Source organism: Lissotriton vulgaris, chromosome 2_1, assembly GCF_964263255.1.
Source record: "Lissotriton vulgaris chromosome 2_1, aLisVul1.2, whole genome shotgun sequence".
In the NCBI taxonomy this organism is placed as follows: domain Eukaryota; kingdom Metazoa; phylum Chordata; class Amphibia; order Caudata; family Salamandridae; genus Lissotriton; species Lissotriton vulgaris.
Genome location: NC_141687.1, coordinates 144,899,929 through 144,920,129, shown reverse-complemented (window position 1 = coordinate 144,920,129; position 20,201 = coordinate 144,899,929). Strand labels below are relative to the sequence as shown.

The window sequence follows — 20,201 nt, the reverse complement described above, 5'->3', positions numbered from 1 at the left end:
GGGTACTGCCCCCTCCTGTTCGAGTTCAGGGGCCGCCACGCAAATTGCAAGTTGTACATCGCCGAGAAAGGCCCTTCAGTACTAAGCTGGAAGGACCAAGGAGCGTTGGGAATACAACTCAACTCAGGAGGCATTGAAAAAATCCTACTAATGGACATGGAAGGGAAGGACGATGTGGAGTCATGGCACAGGGCATACCCCAAAGTATTCAATGGACAAATTGGAGAACTGACAAAGTACAAGCACCTCATAAAACTGAAGGAGGGAGCGAAACCCGTAGTTCACAAGGTGAGGAACATCCCGTTCCGATGCAGAGAAGCAGTGCAAACGGAACTGGACTGGCTAGAAAAGGAAGGAGTGATCAGAGCCATAGAGAGTGCGGAGTGGCTTTCACCTCTGGTGGTAGCCCAGAAGCCCAATGGTAAAGTACGGCTGTGTGTCGATCTCAGGGAACTGAACAAAAACATCGTAATCGACAAATCTCTCGAAATGCTGGCGAAGACTAAAGACATCAAGTGGTTCTCCACAGTGGACTTATCGTCAGCCTACCACCAAGTAAGACTACATCCATCATGTAGCCATCTCGCGTCTTTCATCACGCCCTTCGGCTGCTACGAATTTGTGAGAATGCCGTTTGGCCTAGCCTCAGCGGCTACGGTCTTTCAGAAGATGATGCACAGAATACTGAAGAGCGTAGAGGACGTACAGTTCTTCCAAGACGACATCTTAGTAATGGGAAGAACCAAACAGGACCACAACGAGAAATTACACAAAGTGCTGCGTACGTTGCAGGACAATGGTCTAACGGCGGAATGGTCGAAGTGCAAATTCGGAGTGCAGTCCGTCACGTACCTAGGTCACGAGGTGAGCGAAAAGGGGATTGAGCCAAAAAGGGTCAACATGAAAGCTATTCTGGAAGCTCCCAATCCTAGCAAGAAGGAGGATGTTCGGTCATTCCTGAGAATGGCCGAATACTACAGCAAGTTCATCCCCCACTTTGCCACCAAAACGCATCTCCTACGCCAGCTACTGAAGGAAAAGAACAAGTTCCTATGGAGCCAGGATGAACAGAACGAATTTGACGCCCTTAAACGTGAGATGAGCACAACCATTCCCCTGAAAGGATTCGACCCAAATGCGGAATCCATTCTCACAACGGATGCCAGTGACCGTGGCCTGGGAGTGGTACTCATGCAGAGGTCAGAGAAGGGTGAAACATCGACGGTCAGCTTTGCCTCCAGGTCACTTGCACCCAACGAAGAAAAGTTTAGCGTCATTGAAAAAGAGATGCTTGCGGTGGTATGGGCAATGGAAAGATTTAGGCAGTATTTGTGGGGAGCGAAATTCCTTGTGAGAACGGACCACAAGCCCTTAGTAAGGGTACTGACTTCCAGTGGCCATGCTCATGCGACCCCAAGAATCGCGAAAATGACTCTGCGGCTATTGGACTTTGTGTATGAGGTGGAGCACATTCCGGGGCCGCAAAACAAAGTGGCGGACTTTCTCAGCAGAGCAGCGGCCATGGAGAGGGCGGACAACCAAGAGAAATAAAGATGGGAAGGATACGTGGTAGCCACCATCCAGGATACTGAGAAAGTGATCAGTGCCCAAGAATGGGAAGATTTACAAAAGGGGGTGGTGATGAACAGAGTGTCTGAGTTAAACAGACCACTCTTACCCAGTCCAAAGATCAGGGCTTGATCCATCACCGTTATTTATCTCACTGCCCCATCCCAGCTCAGAACCTGGCTATATGCAAATCAGTCTGTCCCTGGCCCAGTGCATCATGGGAACAGGGCAGACTAAAGTACCAAGCCAATTCTTCACCAGAAAGGAGACAAGCTACCGGGGACCGGTTTCTGGCATTTCAGCCTTCTTCGGCCCGGCTTGCTTGAATCCTGATGGAGCAGTGAGAAAGGGACTCATGTCTGAGTATACCCTGCCACACCTATAGTGGCCAAGAACGATTTACAAAAGGGGGTGGTGATGAACAGAGTGTCTGAGTTAAACAGACCACTCTTACCCAGTCCAAAGATCAGGGCTTGATCCATCACCGTTATTTATCTCACTGCCCCATCCCAGCTCAGAACCTGGCTATATGCAAATCAGTCTGTCCCTGGCCCAGTGCATCATGGGAACAGGGCAGACTAAACTACCAAGCCAATTCTTCACCAGAAAGGAGACAAGCTACCGGGGACCGGTTTCTGGCATTTCAGCCTTCTTCGGCCCGGCTTGCTTGAATCCTGATGGAGCAGTGAGAAAGGGACTCATGTCTGAGTATACCCTGCCACACCTATAGTGGCCAAAAACGATTTACAAAAAGGGGTGGTGATGAACAGAGTGTCTGAGTTAAACAGACCACTCTTACCCAGTCCAAAGATCAGGGCTTGATCCATCACCGTTATTTATCTCACTGCCCCATCCCAGCTCAGAACCTGGCTATATGCAAATCAGTCTGTCCCTGGCCCAGTGCATCATGGGAACAGGGCAGACTAAACTACCAAGCCAATTCTTCACCAGAAAGGAGACAAGCTACCGGGGACCGGTTTCTGGCATTTCAGCCTTCTTCGGCCCGGCTTGCTTGAATCCTGATGGAGCAGTGAGAAAGGGACTCATGTCTGAGTATACCCTGCCACACCTATAGTGGCCAAAAACGATTTACAAAAGGGGGTGGTGATGAACAGTCCGTCACGTACCTAGGTCACGAGGTGAGCGAAAAGGGGATTGAGCCAAAAAGGGTCAACATGAAAGCTATTCTGGAAGCTCCCAATCCTAGCAAGAAGGAGGATGTTCGGTCATTCCTGAGAATGGCCGAATACTACAGCAAGTTCATCCCCCACTTTGCCACCAAAACGCATCTCCTACGCCAGCTACTGAAGGAAAAGAACAAGTTCCTATGGAGCCAGGATGAACAGAACGAATTTGACGCCCTTAAACGTGAGATGAGCACAACCATTCCCCTGAAAGGATTCGACCCAAATGCGGAATCCATTCTCACAACGGATGCCAGTGACCGTGGCCTGGGAGTGGTACTCATGCACAGGTCAGAGAAGGGTGAAACATCGACGGTCAGCTTTGCCTCCAGGTCACTTGCACCCAACGAAGAAAAGTTTAGCGTCATTGAAAAAGAGATGCTTGCGGTGGTATGGGCAATGGAAAGATTTAGGCAGTATTTGTGGGGAGCGAAATTCCTTGTGAGAACGGACCACAAGCCCTTAGTAAGGGTACTGACTTCCAGTGGCCATGCTCATGCGACCCCAAGAATCGCGAAAATGACTCTGCGGCTATTGGACTTTGTGTATGAGGTGGAGCAAATTCCGGGGCCGCAAAACAAAGTGGCGGACTTTCTCAGCAGAGCAGCGGCCATGGAGAGGGCGGACAACCAAGAGAAATAAAGATGGGAAGGATACGTGGTAGCCACCATCCAGGATACTGAGAAAGTGATCAGTGCCCAAGAATGGGAAGAAGCATACTAAGAAGACATCGACTTGGAGGCCATCAAAGGGTACGTGGTCCACGGGTGGCCAGAAAAGAGACACCTCAAGGAAGAACTTAGGAGGTACTGGGAAGTCAGAGAACTGTCACTGGCGGAGAACCCGACATTCCTCCTGAGAGGTGATAAGGTGATCCCACCGCAAGGCATAATGGATCACTTGATGACTTTATTGCACGAAGGGCATCAGGGCATCACGAAGACCAAGGCCCTCGCCAGGCAAGCGTACTGGTGGCCAGCCATTGATGCTCAGATAGAACGATATGTACGACAGTGTGAATCATGCGCCAAGGCAGACAAATCCCAGAGCATGTTAAGACCACCGCTGGGAAAATTCCCAGTGCCTGATGGACCGTTGGAAATGGTATCAGTTGACATTATGGGCCCCATCCTCAACAGAGCAGTAACACAGAAGTATGCTGTAGTCCTCATCGACAAGTATTCCAAATGGCCAGAGGTGGAGGTGATGGAGAATGTGGACACAGAAGCAGTGGTGAACTTCTTACGCGCCACATTTGTCAGAGAAGGAATCCCAAAAGTCATCACGTGCGATAACGGGCCGCAATTCACCTCAGCAAAGTGGGAAGCCTTCACAGCCAGGAACGGGATAGAAGTTAAACATACGGCCATCTACCATCTCGCAGGAAACGGTCAGGTGGAGCGTTTCAATCGACTGATTATGGGCACCATTCAAGCGGCCATCAATGATGGGCTAGACTGGGAAAAGGAACTGGAGAAGATGATCTGGGCCTATCGGATTACCCCGGGAAGCACGGGTTACAGTCCATTCAAGGTGTTGAGAGGGAGGGAAGCTTTCACTAAGGACAACACGGTGTGGAGGAAATTAGTGGTGCAAAGCAAATGGTCACCTGCTGTGGTCAGAAGAAATCTGGAGAAGGCACAAGAAGTATACACTAAACACTTCAATAAGAGACGCAACGTTCAAGGAGTAGAACTGGAGAAGGGCGACTGGGTAAGAGTGAAGCTGGCTATCCTCAAGAAGAAGGGGGATGCAAATTTTCGCCACCCCTGCAAGTGCTGGAGCCCTACGCGAGGTCGGCCCTGCTCAGTGATGGGAAAGTGTGGTCACAGGACAGAATGGCCAAATGCAGCAAGATCCTGAAGTGGGGAGATGAGACAGAGGAAGGAGCAGAGTATGTAGGAGACGAAGGCGAAAAAGAATGTAGTGGAAGGCGAAACGAGGATGTAGAAGAAGGAGCGCAGCAAGTGGAAGAAGGCAACAGAGAAGAAGGTGTGAACGAAGGAGCGAGGGGCTGGTGCAAGGAAGAGCGTAGTGAGGATGTGATGGACAGAGAAGGAGAAGGGGCAGGAAGAAGGTTGGACAGAATGGAACCGGAGGAAGATGGAGAAGTTGGAGCGATGAAAACCAGAGCTGGGAGAACTGTAAAGGTACCTGAGAAGTTCAAAGACTTTGACATGAACTGGAAGTAAGGACTATAGAGTTTAATGTTTTGTTAATGCATAAAGGGGGGAGATATGTAGTAGCTGTCTAGTGTTCCGTCTCCGGAACAGGAAGTGTCGGAACGGAAGCGGAAGGCGGCCATCTAGGGGCATTGGCGCCGACCGCTGTAGATAGAGGTAACGGCTCCCGGCGCTCCGGGGATTAAAGGAGTTAAGCAACCTGTAACCTGTGTCAGCGTGGTAATTTCACATTATTACAGTTCCTATTACAGAACTTAAGGTTGTTCATCTCTGTAGTGAAGTGAATGGGTCTATGTAAGTCTGCTTTGAGTTCTTGCAAGGTTTCTGAAATCTCGTGGAGTGTGGATTCAAATATGATATGGGGCGGGATGTCAGGTCCTGAAACAGTGGGCAGGGTGCCAAGGGGGAGAAGACAGTGGGTTGGGATGTTGGAGTACTTGGTGAGAAAGCATAAGTGAGAGAGGATTGAGGGTCGGGGTAGGATGAACTTTAGTGGGAGAGAGTTCAAGAAATGATGGAGTATCAATGGCAAGTTATTGGGTGTAAATGGGGGATCAGAAGTTGGGGGAGACCAAGGTTGAGGTGGGTGTGGGGGTCAAGGGTATAGTTGGGGTATTTTGGCTTTATGCAATAGTGAAGCCCAGTGGGCAGTCAACAGTCCTAACATCCATTGCCATCAAGAAGCAGCGCTAAAACAGGCTGTGGCCACAAGGTGCAAGATCGACCAACAAATGAATCAACCTGATCTGAAATTCACATTCACGCCATCAATTTAATCTACCCCTGGAATGTTGCCCTTATGAGGTTATTCTATATAATGTTCCGCCTATACCTCTAACACTGGAAGAATCCACCGTTCAGTTAAAAAATAAGTGGCCCACTGGTTAGCTAAGAACACCGACTTCTCTCTCAATGATTACAGGAATATACTTTCGACCCTAAGAGTGAATTTAATCAGCCCTAATGCCAAACAAATCGAGGTTGACTGTATGGTCATCACTTTCAAATATCCATATCTTGCACATTAACTACTCCTAGAACAATCAATCTAACAGCAACGTCCACATCAGTATCCTCTTGCTCCCGCTAGGTTCTTTTATAGGTACCTAATACCCATCAACAATCCTTCATCTCTTTCTGCGGCTGAAAGGCCTGACCAAACAGAATTTGCATGTTACAGCTTCAAACTGTTTCGTTCCCCTCCCTAACCTGGATGAATTTGATTGACCGAACTATAATTCTATCAGAGATAAGAGGCCCATGCTGATCTCCAAAGCTAAACTGGCACGGACCAACTTTAAGACACGTATGGGGAAATTACTGATTAACTCGCTGTGTTGGAATACTTCTGGCATTCATTAGATCGAAGCAAGTAAACAAGGAGTGGTTAACATTTGTCGAAAAATAGGACATTTTTATGCTTCAGGAAATGTGGTCTATTGAAGTATTGTTTGGGACAGATACCAGAGTATCAGCATTCCTGCTACACTCTCTACTAGTGGCCAAGCTTTAGGGCGGGGGGCTTACCCTGGTTCAAAACTCGGGGTGTTCAATGTTGAAGCAATTAAATGTACTCTCATGGGAATTCAAGTTCTTTGAGTGGCATTTCCTAATACTTTTAAGTTTTAACTCATTCATTTTTATAACTCAATCAATCTGCAGAACAAGGAGGGAGATGTTGATACCTCTTTTCATGTTTTAACTGTTTTAAAGAATAGATCTCTTGAACTCTATAATAATTTTAATGTTAGTCTGGGGGAGAGGTTTTAATGACAAAATTGGAACAAACGTTACGTATCATAACTCCTTCTTAATTTGGGACAGGGTGGATAACACCTTGAAAGCCGACAGCAGGGGGAGTCAACCTATATAGATTTCTGTTAGAATTTGGCCTCCTGAATACGGTAAAAACACTGGAGGACTAGTCAGACCAGAGGGCCACCTCTGTAGGCTGGGGACAGGGCACAATTATAGATTATGTCTTTGTCTTGAAGCTCATGAATGAGCTAACCCTTTCTGGGGAGCCTATTGAAAATTGTATCAGTGACCATAACCTGAATGAGATCTTATTCTCCATGCCAATAGGCACAGAATCTCCCACTGGAAAGGGGATTAGGGCTTCGAGAGTATTGGTAAAGGGCTAAAATTGAGATGGAGAGGTGTTCACTTCCCAACCCTTCTTGTTTCCATCTTTGGGATATTGGGTTGGTGGTTGAGTGGAGGGTGACCCGAGTTCATGCAACAACCACAATCTATGTCAAGGTGAGCCACAAGAGTCACTAAATTAACCTGTGCTTAACTGCTCTGGTAGCTTGAAACAAAAGCAGTCAGGCTTAATTTAGAGGAAATGTGTGAAGTATTTATGCAGCACAAAAACAGTAACAAAATGAAAACACAACACAAGAAAAATTCCACACCAATTTAAAATCATAGAGTACATTTTAATACATTACTTGACACCAAAACAAAAATTCAATTAGTAGAACCGGAGTTATGAATTTTAAAGCGCATGGCAAAAATTAGCACCTAAAAGATCAAAGTGCGAACCACTAACATCTTGTCAGGTGAGACTGGGTCAAAGTAGGAAAATATGGCCGACTGTGGATACAAGAAGTGGATTGGGCTCATCTCCAGAACTAGAAGAAAGTTTCAGTAAAATGTTGTGAGAAGGTAGATTTCAGCGGGGCAAGACTGCAGGTGGTATCCAAGAAGGAAGCGTAGTCGTCAGAGAGTCACTAGACGAAATTGCAGTGAAGATTTCTACGTTCGGAGTTAGCCTCTTTTTCGAAGGTCACAAATCTACAGCTGGACATAGCTGTTAAACCACACACCGGTTTAACTGTGTGTGGGGGGCTGGAAGCATGCACTTGTATCTGGTTAGTGATGAGTTTCGTTAAGTTAAGGCTCTGGTTGATGATGCATCCCAGTGACTTGGCAAGTGGAACCAGAGATGGGGAGATGCAAGAAGCCTTAGAATGCCTAGCTACAGGCTTTGTGTCAATATATGTAACAAATTGTTTCGTTATATAAGTTGTATGGTGTCACATTTTAATTAAACTTCTTGGTGGAAGAAATTCTCTAACACCCTGCAGAGTTTGGGTGAACTCGCTTACACCCACTTGCTCAGTGCAATATTGGGGATAGAGTTAAAAACCTTTTCCTGGGCTGCTTCTAACTCCTAGTCTCACATACATCCCAGTTGACACCTGAATCGTGCAAAAAGGATCATGCAGAGATCATCTGAGGTCTTAGAATAGTGCACATAATAAAGTAACAAGGACAAAAACTGCCCAATTACATTATTGGTTACAAATTTATCCAACTAATGCCATTATTATACGTTTGCCCTTAATGGCCAGTTTGGCAGGAGCCTGAGTTTCCTTTAAAATGGTATTATAAAACATGCGGTATTTATAAAACATTCGGTATTATTGCTTGCAGTAATACTACATTAGTTTCTGGGTCCAAATGCTTCATGTCAAATCTGGAGGGATTTATTCTTTTAAAATGTCCCAGAACTGCAGGTTTACATGTGGAAATCGGTGTGTTTAGTAGTGAATTCCACGTGTTATATCAAATTATATAAGGCCCAATGGGGCATAAACTTGTAATTCCCCAGTAATACTGCACCAGAAATACCAGGTGTCTCATAACGGAGGCCTATGTATTGTTTATAGAAAAGCACAAAAATATTTCTATATTAAGGATAAAAAACAAAAACAATTGAGAACAGAATCAACTAATGTTGATGCTGCTTTTAATTCGTTGTAATTACTTTTATACCTCTATATGCTTCACATGGGATATTCACTTATTCATTAGTCCCAAGGGGTTTCAGGGACCTGAGATGAAGAAATGCTTCTTACTTGCTTTATTAACTTTCAAGATGTATTTTATTGTAATCTGCGTCTTTTTTTAATATGGTTTTACATATATTTTATATTTGCACAGATTGTTTTAATGTGGTTTTCTTTTTTTCCATATGTACCTTATAGTTCTGTACTTTTATGATTGGTAGTTTTAAAGGATGGAATAAAGAAATTGATTGAGAACAGAATCCAGTTATCCGCCCTTTATTAAATGAATGTCCAGCCTGTTTACTCCTAATCTGCTGCGTAGAATATCCTGTGGTGACAACAGTTTAGTTCTTTGAGGTTTGCAATCATGATTTTGAAAAAAGCTGAACAAGCGCTGTGTTGGTCTTTCCTCATGCAGGAGTTGGAGCATCAGCTGGCTGGGATCCTGAGGGTCAGCTTCCAGCAGTGTCATACCATTGGTGCTCAGCTGCGGCTGCTGGAGGTGTTTGAAGGCATCAGCAGAAGAGAGCTAATAAAGGTGAGGGAACATCGCCTCTAGGGGGCTTTCAACCAGCTGATCACGGCTGACTGGTGAAACAGAGCCACATGGTCTGTGTTCTCAACTCTTCTATGTTCTGCTGATGACTGATGAACTTTGACCTGATGTAGTCAACATGACCAGAAAGGTATTTTGCACTGTGAGGTAAAATTATTAGGATCTTTGAAAATGCATTGCAACAACTGGATTTTTCTTTGTTCCGTTTGGCATGGGAGATACCCAATCTCTCTCCCCCTCACACAGTCCTCACCCAACACAGTCGTCTCTTTCTGCCCCATCCACCATTATATTAGATTGATACTTTCCCTCTCTTCTGTTTAATTTTTCCCTTCACCCATCCCTCGTATCCAGTACCTTTTATGTTAACCATGCTTCCAAAAATCCTTTTCCTCCCTTATCTTCTCTCCTTCCTTGTTGACATTTCCATTTGCTCCTTACCTCTTTTATTTCCTCTTTTTTCCTCCTACTGTCCTACATCCTATTGCTAAGACCAGGGTCGGATTGGGATCACAATTTGGCCCGGGCACTGACGAAAAAAGTGGCCCACGTTCAAGGGGCGTGGCATACATTTAAGGGGAGTGGCCTACAGTTAAGGGGCGTGGCCCACATTCAAGGGGCGTGCCCTTTCATGAAACACTATTTGATTACTCTTTGAGGTCTAATTCGTAGAGAAATATTTAGTAAATTAAGCCTTTTAAAGCTTACAGAGCAAGTAACATTGGTAAAGACTAGGAGCACTGCAGTTCTGATAACTGAATACTTACTTGCAGTCTTAACGCCCTGCACAATGTCGTTAGATACTCTTTCCCAACCAGCTATGTCCAAGACTCTAATCATCACATAAATCAGAAATCTAGAAATCTAGTACAAAGTCAAGGAGAAAGAGTAAGACTGGAATCTCTGGGAACAGAACATGTAATAACAAAAGTAAGAATTCACAAATGAGGAAAAGGCAGTCTGGGGTGTAAAGAATGCTGAAAAAATGTATCTGTGCAATCTAGTCATAAATTTATTTCACAGCCAGCAGGTGATGTCTATATAAAAAAAACACAGTTTTATTCATATCTGTTGCTGCCTTCAAGTCTGGGCCATGAGGAGACTGAGGATTACTCAATTAACCATGAAAATGATAGAAAATCTGCAAAAAGGAATTCTATCCTGAACATGCTAGAAAAGTGAATTCTTCTGCACAGAGAAAGAAGTGCCAAGTTTGCAAATTTTGCTTAGGCCTCGAACAAGGCTTAGCTTAGAATGAGGCTAAACAGCTCTCTTTTGAGAAAGCACATTACACATGTCCTGAAATCAACACACAAACATGTTGCCACATTAGAGTGCAGTCAGACCTACACACTACAAACAAAAACGAACCAAAACGTACTAATTAATATTTTTGGCATATAGAGAAATATGCCCCTTGTGCGCATTTTGGATGAGGCCTTTAAAATAAAGTTACATTGTTAACTGGCACACACATGAATCAGTAAATTGTGCAAAGAAATGGTAAACAAAATGGTTCCTACCTGTTCCTTCTTGATTCAGAGGAAAGGATCGATTAGCAACACATTGCATATCTGGGTGCTGGATGTGGCAAGTAGAGTAAACCTTTGAGGAAGACCTACTGCACTGAGTCTAGTGCAGTATTTTCTGGATTCGGTGGGACAACGATTGAGGCACACTAGATGTAGCTTTGAGTACTGCTTTACTCAGCCTACTTTGGTCAGCCCTGTGGAGAGTGGGATGCCAAGGGGATTAGATGGCCCCTCTTGAGTTAGAGCTTGGCAGGGTGGTGCATCTGGTTAGAAGAGTAACCAAATAGAAAAGGCAGGGTGAACACTCTGTAGTTCTGTATGGGAGGGTCAGGACTAGGGTGACCAACTGGCATGGGTGCAAATTCAGGATGGGGAGTGTACAAATTCAGGACAAAGGGTCAAAATTCAGAACAAAACTTCAGGACAAAAGGTAAGTTTTACAAATCCATCAGAGGAGGTTTCGCATTCTTATGTAAGTAAGTAAATAGACAACCATTTAAGCACTAGTCAAAATAAGTTTATATCAGGTTGAACCAATCGTGTACTTCACGGTTTTTCAGTATGCACGCAGCTTTGATCAACTGTGCAGGTCTTTTTGTGATATTTCATATGATAATAATCTATATATATGGTTACAGCACTGGGTTGTCCAGTCTGATATTTTGTTTACAATTCATGGTTCTGAGCAAGCATGTTTGGTGAGAGAAATGGTCGGGAAGATCTGCTTGGATAGTAATTGTGAGATGTAAAGTGACAAACATAAGATGCCGCTAATCCAGATCCAAACATATTCAACCATTTGCAAACCAATCCATCATGTATTCTTCCATCCATCATTTCACTCATCCATCCCTCCATCCACCCTTTTACTCATCCATCCATTATCCACCCATTCATCCACTCTTCCACCCATTCATCCATTCACTCATCCATCCATTTACCCTTTCACCCATCCAGCCACCCTTTCACTTACTCGTCCATCCACCCAGTCACTCATCCTTCCACGCATTCACCCTTTCAGTCATCCACACATCCATCCTCACTTTTTCTCTCCATCCACCCTTTCACCCAATCATCCCTTCACTCATCCATCTAGCCATTTTCCCTCTCACCCATCCAGCCATCCTTTCACTTTCTTATCCATCCACCCAGTCACTCATCCTTCCACCTATTTACCCTTTCAGTCATCCATCCTCCCTTTCTCTCTCCATCAACCCATTCACTTAGCCATCCATCCTTCCTTCCATCCACCCAACTATCCATCTACTCATCCACTCATGCATCCATCCATTGACCCTATCACTCATCCATCCTTTCAATCATCCATCCATCTTTTCTCTCATCCATCCTTTCACTCCTTCACTCATCTATCCAATCTTTTGCCCATGTACCCTCCCTTTCACTCACTCATCCATGCTTACGGCCACCCTTTCACACATCTGTTCATCCATTCACTCTTTCACTTATCAATTAATCAATCCATCCATCATTTCACTCATCCATCCACCCATTCTCTCTCATAATCCATCCATTCACCTTTTTATTCATCCATTCACCCTTTCACTGATCCATCCAGCCATCCCTTCACTTACTCTCTCACCCACCTTTTCACAATAATCGTGAGCTGAGCCTTTGTCCGCAGAGTTGCAGACAGAAGAGACTCATCAGGAACTCACCCCTCGCTTTAGTTCTTAAAGCAAAGGGAGGCGTTCAAGATGCCCCTGCACATAGTCAGTCTGAGACCATGGAAGTCATGAGTCATGCATGATGCACAGTGCCAGGCCCTGAGGTGTCTGTGACATGGTGTTGTTTCCAGGGCTTTAAGTGGGATGACAAAACTAAGGGGTCTCTCCAAAGGGGTGTTCAATGTAATTAAGGGCGTAGCTTAAAACACCTAAGCTACAAATCTGTGCTTAGCATAGTGTGCCGCCCGACTGGTATTTTGCTGCTTCTGTCATTGCGTTCAGATATATAATACATCAGTTCTAAAATGATGACACTGAGAAAAACTATAATCCTTTTTTTTTAACTTCTTGCACCGCCTTATTTTGATTAACTGGATTCTCTTGTAGCAGCAAGGATGTTATTGTGTATTTCTTCCTTCTGACAGGATGCCCGAGGCAGTAGGAGGCCACCACATGCTTTAAAGCCCAGATTGACCCATTGTCATTCTGTATGTGGCAATCAGCTGCATACAGAATGACAATGGGCGGGTCGGGCTGCTCTTGCGCTCAAAGGAATGCCAGGCCGCCCCATCAGGGAGTTGAGGCTTCTGGCAGGGGAACAGTGCTGTTCCCCAAAGGCCAAAATTACGGACAAAAGGCGTCCGTAAAAGGGATCATCAAGGACAACGCACGTGAGGTTCCAATTACGGACGGTCCGTGAAATTTACGGACGGTTAGTCACCCTAGTAAGAACTGTCTTCTTCCTGAGCCTTAGGAGTTGGACTGGGTCACTGAAGGCCTACACATGTATTCCTTCCACCTGGGAAGGATAGGAAAAGACTGGCACCTAAGGAGATGAAGATGAAGCAGCAGCCTGTTGAAGCAGGTTTTCTGGGCACCTGAGGGCTGGGCAGGTCTTTGCTTTGATCTCCTGCTGCAACTTCTGGATACGATCCTCCTGGTGGTGGGTGCTGTAGAGTCCAATTTGAAGTTGTCTGATGAAAGCTGCTGGCAAGCTGCTTTTATGTCCCTCACCTGGCTAACATGGCCGTGGTAATCAGGAGGTGGGAAGGAAATCTATGGATTCTCACCCCCACTTCAATCCAGAAGCTGTGTCTTACTCGCTGACCGAGAAAGGTAGTGTGGTCAGAGCAGTGAGTCAGAATCATATTTGCCTGCTGTTTTTCCACTCATGCAGGCAGTGAGTAAGGGGCGTGTCCATATGGAGGTGAGGCAGGAGCTGGGGAGGGAAAGGAAGGCCACAAACATCACCCAACAAGATCCCCCATTGAGGAGCGAGTCACTGGAAATTATGAATACTATGAAATGTTATCTTAGTGCAAGCTTAGACTCTCTCAGAATAACAAAAAGAACATAGAAGTAGAATGGTGCACTCAACAAGAGGTGCCGAATGACTTAAGGGTCAGAGCGCAGCCTCCACAACATAAGAAAACCAGAAGGGGAGGCACTAAGGGGAATTAAATAAAAGAAAAAATTTTGCATCAGAAAAGCTGTGTTAAAAATATGGACATGTTTTTATAAAGTGTCCTCTTTAATTATCATGGTCCCTTTGCAGAATCATAAAGCATGAACAAATGGTTATTTTTTATAGTTGTTTTACCATTTGGCAGTTTTATATAGTGTAAATTCAGCCCAAGACAAAGGCTATTTGAGTTCTATTCATGAGTACCAATTACAGTAAACATGATCTGATTTTTTATTTAAGGGCCTGGGCGAGGAAGTTATCTGCCCAGAATCACAGGTTGTTGAGCAGACGCTGGGACTCAAACTTGAATCCCCATCTCTGCAACTCTGGCGTTAGGCCACCTATGCCTATGCACAAACAAGGAATGAAAGTGGGAGGATACTGTTCTTGGGCAGGACACAAGGCCAAGGTGACAATGACCTACATGCTGAGCAACTGAAAAACCAGCAAGGTCCTGGCCATCACAAAATTATTCGAGCCCTCCAGCACAAGAGCACCTGAAAAGCAGTGAAGCCCCTGCTATTACTAACATACTCAGCCCTCCTCAGACCTTCAGCTCAGGAGCACATGAACAGCAGTAAGGACCCTGCAATTTGTAAATTAATCAGCACAAAACACAGCTGCTGGATCATCCACAGTAGCCAGGTGGGTTAGGGGGGGGGGCTAAGGTGAAGATTGTGCGCTTTCAAAACATCACCTGGCCCCCACAGCCAGACCCATTCTTCCTCGCCCACTGTGCCCTGAATGTGAGTGGCTGTGGGCGAGGTGTTAAGACTAACACTGTTTCCCTGGCTGCGTGGGCCCCAGGGGGGCCAAGGTGAAAATGGCTCAAAAGGCCTGAGCAACACCTGGCCCCCAGGGAGGCCGATTCTTGTAAACAATCACCCCTCCCCAGCCCGGCCTCAGCGTGATTGCTTTGCAGGGCAGGGGGTGCAGTAGAGGCCACAGCTAATAATCGGTGTATGGCCGCACAGTGAAGAGCTTTCATTTCTGTCTCTGTCTCCGTGCCCTCTGTGGGCTGTTTTTTTTCTCCCCTTTCTCAGTCGACAGAGAGCCGACAGCAGAGAGCACTCTCTGTGGACTGGGAAAGGGGAGAAAAAAACGGCCCACAGAGGGCACTGAAACATCGGCCCTTCGGCCGATGCCCGAATGCCGCAGTGCCAATCCGCCCCTGGCTAAGACCCGTCTTCATCCCTTCTATCAACACTTTAAAAAGAGTGACCAATTGAAAACATTATCATTTGGCCTGGGTCCTCTATATTCGGAACTTTTTCTAAAAACTAGATATTCCTCGTGGGCTTCTATTTGGGTCAAGCTTCTCAGCGCAGCTGTCTGCATGAATGAACTATTGTTACTGCGCAGGCTTTGGTTCCACCCAAAGGTCATTATTGTCTCACCTCATGCTGTTGGCTGTTTTGTATATCATTCTGCCTTTCAGTGATGCTTCCATTGGAATGTATGAATGAATAAATGAATTTGATACGCGCATGAATCACCCCAACCGGGGTATCTCGCCACACAGTCAGTACAAAATGCCCGAAACCAAAACTAAAACAGTACCGTTCGTAGTGCTTTTCTAAATGACAGATTCTAACGGAGAATGGCACTTTATTCCAGAGGGTAGGGGCCAAATAGGAGAAAGATCTTCCACCACGTCTAGCTCGTCGAATACAAGGGACTGACAGTAACTCCTTCTCACTGGAACTTAAATTCCTAGCAGGATGATATAGTTTAAGTCTCTGACAAAGATACTCAGGGCCTTGCCCAGCCGGGCTTTGTAGGTTAAGCAGCACATTCTGTATATTATCCTATTCTTTACCGGCAACCAGTGAAGAGATTTTGAAAGGGGAGCGGAGGCCTTCATAGGCGGTCGATTGCGTATCAGTCGTGCTGCTGTGTTTTGCATGACCTGCTATATCGACAATAATGACTCCTTGCCAGAGGCCAATAGCGCATTGCCGTAATCCAATCGGCTCACAACAAGAGTCTGTACCAAGGACTTCCTGGCAGATAAGGGAAGAAGTGGTAATGCCTTCTTGAGCAAACGTAGCATGTGGAAGCAAGTGCCTGTTGTAGACACTATTAATCCTCTTGCGGTTTGTCACATTGAATTTTTTATCTCCTATGTGCATTTTATACAAAGAAATACTTTTTTGCTACTTTGTATAGCATTGGCAAAGCTATTAGGGCTGGCTTTAATTTGGTGTAAAGCATTTTTGCATGCAAGCGATGAACACCTCATTTGTAAACACCTTGGATTACATGGGCTGGCACATTAAATCCAGGCCGGCTGGCTTCGTTAACGCTTGAAAGTGGCCATTGGTGTACTTGTAGGATATGTAGAGGGATGGAAAGTGGTGTTTGGTGTTAGGGGGGTACAGGACAAAGAAAGGTTAAAATAAAGAACTTGGGTGTTTGCTTATGTTACAAATTATCTTTGAACCACAATTATTTCACCAACTATACACTGAGCTTGGATGTTTGGAGACTCTGTTTTTGAAGTAGAAAAATTTGGCTCTGTAATTTCAAAGTGCATTATAGACCAATTTACAGTAGTTAATATTCACTGAATTAACATGAAATTGTGGAAACTGAACATGACAATTGATTTTCACTTTGTGTCTGAACACTTCTAGAGAATGTTGATCAACTACACAATCTGTATTATTCTGAAAAACCTTTTAAAATAAGATGTATATAAAATCATAGTTTTTTGTTAAACAATGGTCCTTTAGCTTAAACAAATTGGATTGGAATAGGCACAGACTAAAAATAAAGACTGTGTGTTTTTTCAATGTCCAGCCGGACAAGGAAGCTTTTATTTAGAAGAATTAGAGAATTAGCACATATAAAGTGAAGCAAGTCACACAAAAATAGTACCTGGGCACAAGCCTGTACCAAGTCAAGAGAGGACAATACATGGGGGAAAAAATAACAGGCAAACAAGACAGGAGAAATGGCGGCTTACAATGCAATGAAATTATAAGTAAGCTCTATCCCACAGTAACTGCAACATAAATCATAAATCGAAAAAGCAGCAGTACTATGTAAAACAGTCGACGAACGTTTCGATCCCTATCTCCAGGGGTTACAATGGGATCATCATCAGGACTAAATTAGATTGAGCTTTGCCTGATTAATTATATTGGTAGGCCTGCGGGGTTAAAACAGGAGGAAAGGAAGAAAAAACAACACTTGTCTTAGAATTCACAATTTTGGAGAAAGACATGTCAGACATACCTCTTTAGTTCAGACTGTGAAAGATTGCTTTGTGAAAAAAATGGAGTTGTGCACATGCATAATATGTGCACTGAGCCTTAGGTGCTTGTATCCAAAGGGCACAGTTGTCATTGTGCTCATATTTGGGTGCACTGTCATGCAGATATGTGACTGAATTCTGAAGTGGATAAAAACATTTAAATTGTGTCAAAATTGGAGATACAACAGTGAGCCAAATGAGAGCAGTGACTCGGCATGGCATTTAGGTATAGTGCTAGTGAAGGAATCTCAGAGATTAAGGGGGTGGTTGATCGTGACAATTGAAGCCAAACTAGAATTGCGGAGAGTACCTAGAAGGCCAGGCTCATGGGCGGCCGGGGGGTCCCGATAACCTTCAGAGCAGGGTGCTGGATCGCGTGTTACTGTTGGTTAAAAAAGGGGGTTGGTTTAAAAATGGACCGCTGGGGGAAGTTTCCGTGCGGGGCTTAATACTGACTGTGGTAGAAGGAAAAAGTTCTTACTTAGTTTACTTTGGAATCACACATATGAGCGTGGGATATCCGAGTCCTGTAAGGAGACATGGAGATAGCAAATGCCGTGAGTAAGTAGCGCCGGGGGCGGCTACGAGTGGGGAATAAGGGGATGTGAGGGAAGGGCTTACCGCTAAGTATATAAAATCATGACATATAACCTTAATGAATCGTAAAACAAATGAGCATACTGATTACATTTTTTAGTGTGTGTTCTTCGCACAGTGTGCATTAATTCATTTTAGTTTCCGCAAGCTACTCATGGAATAGTCATTGAGTTTTTTACCAGTTTGCCTTCCATAACATGTAATCTCACATTTATTTTCCAATTGTTTTCTGGCATGGAGGATTTGTAAATTGCTCAACGGTCTGCAGCCTGTATTTCCCAATGCCCTTGTAATCTGATGTTATTTAGAAGTTAGATGGCTGCCAGTCAGCAGAATGCTCAAGCATGGAGATAATGTCTGCCAACCCTGTAGACTCCTGGTAGAGGTACAGGGGCTAGAGAGGGCCTCGCACTTTGCACACAACATCATGCCCCGCTGATGGTGGCTTTTGAGTTTTTGATTAATGGCATGAGCGACACTAATCCTTTGTGACTGCGCTTGCATGTGTCACAAAGTGGGAGCCACATTCTAGAATCTTGAGAGGAAAGATCAGATTAAAGCAAGACCCTGCTAGTCATAGGGAACAGCTCCAGGAAAAGGGCATGTTCTGAAGAGACCTTTCATCTTAGATGCTAACCTGGCACCTTGATGAACAGAATGAAAATCCCTTCAGCTGGCTCTATAGAGCGGTTGAAGCATGGTGCTAGCTGTTTTGAGCTTGGTGCATTGAAGCTTCATTGGTTGTCTACAACCTGAATGGATTTGGCTATGAGGGGCTTTGTAGTGCTGCCCACTGGATGCTGAAGAGGAGGAAAGTGATGAAGAACCTGTAAGTATGGCTGCTTTTTCATTCAGTATAATGATGGGGCTCCTTTTGAAGGGATTAGGGCCAGCAACTGGAGGAAGGTGATTGTGGAGTGTTGATTGCTGCTCAGTTCCGCAGATCGCCCTTCGCAAAGATCCCCATGTTTTACCTGATGCTTTACTTTACAGTTTTGCAAGTAGAGCTCATAGTGTGCTTGGTTGCATAATGATGGGTCTCGCTGGTACCTTGCCTTCCAAAGGTTTAGGAGAGGTTCTGTCTCCATCTGCCTCCAGTAGTGGAGTCTGTAGGAGGTAAATATTCGTGATTTAGTTGGTCCAATATGAACTTCCCTGAGGATCATTGTCATGTTGGATAGGAATCATATGCTTTTAGAATGCACATGATGGAAACCCTTAATTTCCCTATGAGCCTAAAGCTGTTCTATGGAGCACACAGACGGCAGAGTTATCTGGAAGATAGTCTGTATTGCCAGTCGCTCTTGGTTACCTAGATAGGATCTGTCGCCATGTTGGTGTAATTATGTTGGGTATGTACGTCTGATCTTTCAATCTCTGTTGTGGATACCCATGGTCTGTATCATCTCTCACACAGATCCAAAAAACAAGATGCCCAGAAGCAGAAATCCCTTTTTAGGTTGCAACCCCTGTGAGACGCAAGCTAACAGGACTGAGACTGCAAAAAGGCCTTTAGAATGTACAGAACACTTTTATATTTTGTAAAAAGGCTTTTGCAATCATTTCTGATGAAAGGGACATCCCCCTACACTTTCTGAATCAGAGGGGAATGTATCAATAGTTTGTGACCACAATTGTGTTTGCAAACCATTGATGTGTTCCTCGCCCCGGTGTTGGGGTGGCAACTGATTCGCAAAGGGGAAGGTATCCTTTGAGAAACCTTCCCCTTTGCTAATCGTATCCGCAGCACCAGGTGGCCCTGCTCCCCCTGATGTTTTCACTAATAGGAAACCTTTCTTCAAGCAGCCCAGGTTCCTTCAAGGACCAGGGATGCTTTTAAAAGAGTGTGTCCCATTTAGGAATGCAAACAGAGGCGGTGGTCTGCTGCTCCTCGCAGGCCACCACCCGTGTGTTTCTAGCCAATCACAGGGAGTCGCAAATAATGACCTGCCTAATTAATACTTATTAGGCATGTCTTTCTGTGACCTCCTGCACCTAAAGATTTTGTGATGTGACATACTATTATCGATGTCGTATCACAAAATTAGAGACTGGCCAAAAAACTTTGGTGCACAATTTATGACCATTTTTGTTACCACATTTGTCACAAGTCCTTTGGTACACCTGGCTCCATAATGATATGTTTTGGTAGGTTTTACCTGTCCTACAAGTGCCAAGTACAGTATCATTTAGACACATCAATGCTACACTCAGGAGTGTAGTGTTTACAAAAGAAGACTTTGGACACCCTTTAACTCTAGGTAACAGGGTCTTATGTTTCAGGTGTACTTCCAAGTGACCAGGTGGGGCAGCTGGTGCACTGTGAGTTGACTGGTGAAAGCCATGCGTAGTTTGGGACCTTGTGTGCCCTTCA

At 44.8% G+C, this 20,201-nt stretch overlaps 1 protein-coding gene across 1 annotated transcript in view; it reads left to right on the top strand.

Moving 5' to 3' along the window:
* LOC147729704 (uncharacterized) overlaps window positions 1–20,201 on the top strand; it is a 363,931-nt gene that overhangs the window by 133,610 nt on the left and 210,120 nt on the right. Inside the window, exon 12 of the mRNA XM_086954024.1 lies at window positions 9,152–9,271. Coding sequence (XP_086810150.1) covers window positions 9,152–9,271 — 120 coding nt within the window. The remainder of the gene's footprint in view (window positions 1–9,151; window positions 9,272–20,201) is intronic.